The sequence below is a fragment of the Rhinopithecus roxellana genome, chromosome 8 (assembly GCF_007565055.1).
Source record: "Rhinopithecus roxellana isolate Shanxi Qingling chromosome 8, ASM756505v1, whole genome shotgun sequence".
Taxonomy (NCBI): Eukaryota; Metazoa; Chordata; class Mammalia; order Primates; family Cercopithecidae; genus Rhinopithecus; species Rhinopithecus roxellana.
In genome coordinates this window covers 89,231,402-89,236,902 of record NC_044556.1, presented here as the reverse complement: position 1 = coordinate 89,236,902, position 5,501 = coordinate 89,231,402, and the positions used below count along the sequence as shown (strand labels likewise).

Below are 5,501 nucleotides of genomic sequence, written 5' to 3'. Positions count from 1 at the left end.
TGCCATTCTCCTGCCTCAGCCTCCCGAGTAGCTGGGACTACAGGCGCCCGCCACCTCGCCCGGCTAGTTTTTGTATTTTTTAGTAGAGATGGGGTTTCACCATGTTAGCCAGGATGGTCTCGATCTCCTGACCTCGTGATCCGCCCGTCTCGGCCTCCCAAAGTGCTGGTATTACAGGCTTGAGCCACCGCGCCCGGCCAGAAGAGACTCTTAAAGAGATTTAAGCAGCTGGCTAGTAGGACTTTCTTTTACACAGAATAGACTAACCTTTTCATAGAACGGGAGTGGGGTAAGGCCAGGAAAATTAAACAAGCACTAAAAATATTGTCAAGCTGCTGACAGCACAGTCACAAGCCCCAGGCCTGGGTGGCATCCAGACAGCCCTGGTCTTTCTAGACAGCCCCCTTCTCCAGGCTCAGCGACCTGTCTGGCTGTGAGCTCCCAGGAGGTCCCAGGGGTGTGACCTCCCTCCCTCCCTCCCTCCCTTTTCCCTTCACCCCAGGCCAGTCCAGGGCCAGCTATAAAGCTGGCCCAGCCTGGCTCTCAGCACGCCCAGCTGCCTAAGACCCTCCTTCAGTCTCCTTAGAGGACAGCTCCATTCTGCCTCCTGCTCCTCCAGAGCAGTACCATGCGGCCCCTGTGGCTCTGTTGGGCACTCTGGGTGCTGCCCTTGGCCGGCCCGGGGGTGGCCATGACTGGGGAGCAGCTCCTGGGCAGCCTGCTGCGGCAGCTGCAGCTCAGCGAGGTGCCTGTACCGGACAGGGTCGACATGGAGGAGCTGGTCATCCCCGCCCAGGTGAGGGCCCAGTATGTGGCCCTGCTGCGGCGCAGCCATGGGGACCGCTCCCGTGGGAAGAGGTTCAGCCACAGCTTCCGAGGTGAGGCCCTCCCTCCCTGCTGCCCCCGGTCCCATGGTCAGGGGCAGGCCGGTTGTGCCCACTCTGGTGGTGCCAAAGGGCCCCTGGCCTTTTGGGACTCTGTGGGAGGCTGTGTGAGGGCCACGGTCCAAGGAGCAGTGAGGAGGGGCCAGGCCTGGGCCCAGGGTCTCCAGCTGTGCACTGAGGGCCCCCCTCTAGCCCAGGGGAGGTGCACCAGGCTAGACCTGCTGGAAAAACCAAGGCATCAGAGAAGGGGAGGGTAGAGGAGAAAAAGTAGAGCTGGGGGAGCGGGTGAGTGTGTGCCTCAGGGCACTTGGTGCAGCTGGACTCCCGGGGTCTGTTTTCACACTGCCACTCTGGTCTGAGCCTGACTCTGAGTAAATGGCTTTAAAATCCTCTCTCCACCATGTGCTCATCTGGAACAGGGGTATGACTATGTCTTAGCCATCTCCCAGCACTGTGAACATCAAAGTGAGTTCTTGTGGATAGAAGCATGTTTGGATAACTGAAAAATACCTAAGTAGACTATCTGGGTTATACTTGGCTGTCAGGGGTGCAACTGGGCCTGAATCCTCCCGCAGCCTCTCGCCTCCCTAGCTCCTCAGTGCCCAGAGCTAGACCCAAGGCCGGGCACCTGGGTGAGGATTCTGCTCCTAGCATCTCAGCTGAGGCAAACTTGCTAGCCCGGGGTCCCACAGTCCCCCCTGCCTGCTGGATGCTAAACAAGGCCCAGATCCAAGGGAGATTTTTAAACTGGGCTTGCCCCAGAGATAGAACAGGGACGATGTCTCCTGGCCTGGCTGCCAGCTCATTGTCCCTGCCATCGTCAGAGCTCCCCTGGAGTCTGGGGAGGCCCTGCTGACCCTGCTCTTGTCCCCAGAGGTGGCCGGCAGGTTCCTGGCGTCGGAGGCCAGCACGCACCTGCTGGTGTTCGGCATGGAGCAGCGGCTGCCGCCCAACAGCGAGCTGGTGCAGGCCATACTGCGGCTCTTCCAGGAGCCGGTCCCCAAGGCCGCGCTGCACAGGCACGGGCGGCTGTCCCCGCGCAGCGCCTGGGCCCGGGTGACCGTCGAGTGGCTTCGCGTCCGCGACGACGGCTCCAACCGCACTTCTCTCATCGACTCCAGGTGGGGGTCGCGCGGGCGCGCAGGGCAGGGGGAGGGGGCTGCTCGGCCTGGCTTGGGGGTGGGGACGCGGGGGACGGGGCGGGGCCCTCGGGGCCCGTCCCAGTCCCCGCCCTCACGCGGCGCTGGGTGTCTGTCGTGTCTCAGGCTGGTGTCCGCCCACGAGAGCGGCTGGAAGGTCTTCGACGTGACCGAGGCCGTGAACTTCTGGCAGCAGCTGAGCCAGCCCCGGCCTCCTCTGCTGCTACAGGTGTCGGTGCAGAGGGAGCACCTGGGCCCGCTGGCGTCCGGCGCCCACAGATTGGTCCGCTTTGCCTCGCAGGGGGCGCCGGCCGGGCTTGGGGAGCCCCAGCTGGAACTGCACACGCTGGACCTCAGGGACTATGGGTAGGTGCCGGACTGTGCAGACCAGAGACAAGCAGCCACTGGGTGGTCCGGACCCCCGTCCCCAGGACTGTCTGGGGTACCGGATGGTGGCGGTGGGCGAGCGGTGGGGGGAGCGTGGTGCAGACTGTCCCAGGATGCCAGCGATTGCCCACTACATGTCAGGGTTTGTAATGGTAGAAATTATATTATTGGCCAGGCGTGGTGGCTCAGGCCTGTAATCCTAGCACCTTGGGAGGCCAAGGTGGGTGGATCACCAGGTCAGGAGTTTGAGACCAGCCTGACCAAATGGTGAAACTCCGTGTCTACCAAAAATACAAAAATTAGCCGGGCGTGGTGGCGCGCGCCTGTAATCCCAGCTACTCAGGAGGCTGAGGCAGGAGAATCGCTTGAACCCGGGAAGCGGAGGTTGGAGTGAGCCGAGATCACACCACTGCACTCCAGCCTGGGGGACAGAGCGAGACTCCATCTCAAAAAAAAAAAAAAGAAAAGAAAAAAAAAAAAAAGAAAAGAGAAAGAAATTGTATTATTCAGGCCAGGCGCATGGCTCATGCCTGTAATCCCAACACTTTGGGAGGCTGAAGTGGAGGATTGCTTAAAGCCAGGAGTTTGACACCAGCCTGGGCCACACAGTGAAATCCTATCCTTAAAAAAAAAATTTTTTTTTAAGTTTGAAAAAAACGACAAAAAAAAAAAAAAAAAATGTAAGGCCAGGTATGGTGGCTCACGCCTGTAATCCCAGCACTTTGGGAACTGAGGCCAGCGCATCACCTGAGGTCAGGAGTTCCAGACCAGCCTGGCCAACATGGTGAAACCCCATCTCTACTAAATATACAAAAATTAGTTGGGCATAGTGGCGGGCACCTGTAATCCCAGCTACTTGGGAGGCTGCAGCAGAAGAATTGCTTGAACCCAGGAGGCGGAGGGTGCAGTGAGCCAAGATCGCAACATTGCACTCCAGCCTGGGCAACAAGAGCGAAACCCTGTCTCAAAAAAAAAAAAAAAAAAAAAAAAAGAAATTGTATTATTCATTTTATTTAAAAATATCTTTGATAATTTTCAATGGATTTTTATGTTGCCATTGACTCATATACACTTTATTGTAATCACCTACTTTCACTTTATCCTTCTCCGTGATAAATTTTTGAAAAATCCTAGCTTTAGCGGTTACTAGGGGAGATGAGCTTCCCTCCTGCTTTGGTGAATTCTTTCCTTATGGACAAGTTAGCTCTCTGGAGCAGACAGGGGCTGCATAGCACAGTGGTTAAGAAGAGGCCTTGGAACCAGTCGGCCTGGCCTCCATCTAGCTCTGCCTTCCACTGGCTGCAGGTCCTCTGGCACGTCACCGAACACCTCTGGGTGTCAGTGGCCTCAGGTGGAATGGGGATAATGTTGGAACCTACCTGAGGATGAAATGCAGACATCACCTGAGATAATACATGTGAAGTACCCAGTTCAGTGTCCGGCCTGTTAGGAGACCTTTAATTAATAGTAGCTGATTTAATTATTTATGTTTCAGATATGTTTATTCATTCATCTTCTCACAAATGTCCAGCTTTTAAAACAGTGACAGCTGGATCATAAATCTCCCTCCCAGGTGTCCACTGAGCTGTGCCCCAGGCCTTCTGACCTCAGCCTTCCCAGCTGACCTCTAACCCTGCTCTCCTTGCCCACACAGAGCTCAGGGCGACTGTGACCCTGACGCACCAGTGACCGAGGGCACCCGTTGCTGCCGCCAGGAGATGTACATTGACCTGCAGGGGATGAAGTGGGCCGAGAACTGGGTGCTGGAGCCCCCGGGCTTCCTGGCTTATGAGTGTGTGGGCACCTGCCAGCAGCCCCCGGAGGCCCTGGCCGTCAAGTGGCCATTTCTGGGGCCGCGACAGTGCATTGCCTCGGAGACTGCCTCGCTGCCCATGATCGTCAGCATCAAGGAGGGAGGCAGGACCAGGCCCCAAGTGGTCAGCCTGCCTAACATGAGGGTGCAGAAGTGCAGCTGTGCCTCGGATGGGGCGCTCGTGCCAAGGAGACTCCAGCCATAGGTGCCTGGTGTATCCATTGAGTCCTCTAACTGAACATGTGCATAGAAGTGGTCTAATGTAGGTCCTAACTTTATACTTAGCAAGTTACCCCATCCCAATTTAGTGCTCCTGTATGACCTTTGCCCTGTGTCCTTCCATTTCCTGTATTTCCTATCCATCACCCATCCTAAGCACTTACATGAGTAAATAATGCAGCTCAGATGCTGAGCTCTAGTAGGAAATGCTGGCATGCCGATTACAAGATACAGCTGAGCAATGCACAAATTTTCAGCTGGGAGTTTCTGTTCTCTGGCAAATTCTTAACTGAGTCTGGAACAATAATACCCTATGATTAGACAGAACTGAATTGCCCTATTATATAAAGAATTAAAACTTTCAAATCTCTATTTCCCCCAAATGCTGACCCATTCTGGACTTTTGTAAACATACCTAGACCCCTGTTCCCCTGAGAGGGTGCTAAGAGGAAGGATGAAGGCTTCAGGCTGGGGGCAGTGGACAGGGAATCAGGATGCCTGGTTTCTGGATCTGACAGGGCCACAAGCTAGGGTCTCAAACAAACGCAGAAGGCTTTGGGTTGTCATTTCCTCTTAAAAAGGAGGAGCTGGGCTTCAGCTCTAAGACTTCATTGCCTTGGGGATAAGATAGCCCCTACCTACCCCTGCCCACCCTTCTGGAGACTGAGCCTTGCCTGTGCATATTTAGGTCATTTCCCACACTGTCTTAGAGAACTTGTCACCAGAAACCACATGTATTTGAGTGTTTTTTGTTAATTTAGCCAAAGCAATTGAATGTAGATAGAAGAAATAAAAAGTGATGTTTCACTCTGTGTCTATTTTTAATTTCCAGGAGCAATAATGGGGAATGAGAGCAGCATAATGATCTGAAGAAAGGACCCCCAATCCCTAAGGGGCACTGAAGACTATAATAGCTAAATTTAGATGAGGACTTCATTTATTATATTTCTATTTTCTCACACAACTCTCATTCCAAAAATAGTAAACAATCCCTCACATATGCCTCCTCTTTAGTTGATGTGCTGCCAGAGCGAGCACTGCCGCCTCTTTTTTTGTTTT

The 5,501-nt window shown here is 54.5% G+C and overlaps 1 protein-coding gene across 2 annotated transcripts; it reads left to right on the top strand.

The window, feature by feature from the left end:
- Nucleotides 1-276: 276 nt before the first annotated feature.
- Nucleotides 277-5,252, top strand: LEFTY2 (left-right determination factor 2). Of its 2 annotated transcripts, XM_030937235.1 has the most exons (5): nucleotides 277-878; nucleotides 1,759-1,787; nucleotides 1,890-2,005; nucleotides 2,150-2,389; nucleotides 4,065-5,252. In XM_030937235.1, exons 1-5 carry the CDS (start codon nucleotides 629-631, stop codon nucleotides 4,426-4,428), a joined length of 999 nt encoding a protein of 332 aa, XP_030793095.1. In that variant the 5' UTR covers nucleotides 277-628; the 3' UTR covers nucleotides 4,429-5,252. The 2 variants fall into 2 exon arrangements, with proteins under 2 accessions (XP_030793095.1, XP_030793094.1); XM_030937234.1 differs by having other exon boundaries at nucleotides 549-878; nucleotides 1,759-2,005.
- The last annotated feature ends 249 nt before the right edge of the window (nucleotides 5,253-5,501 follow it).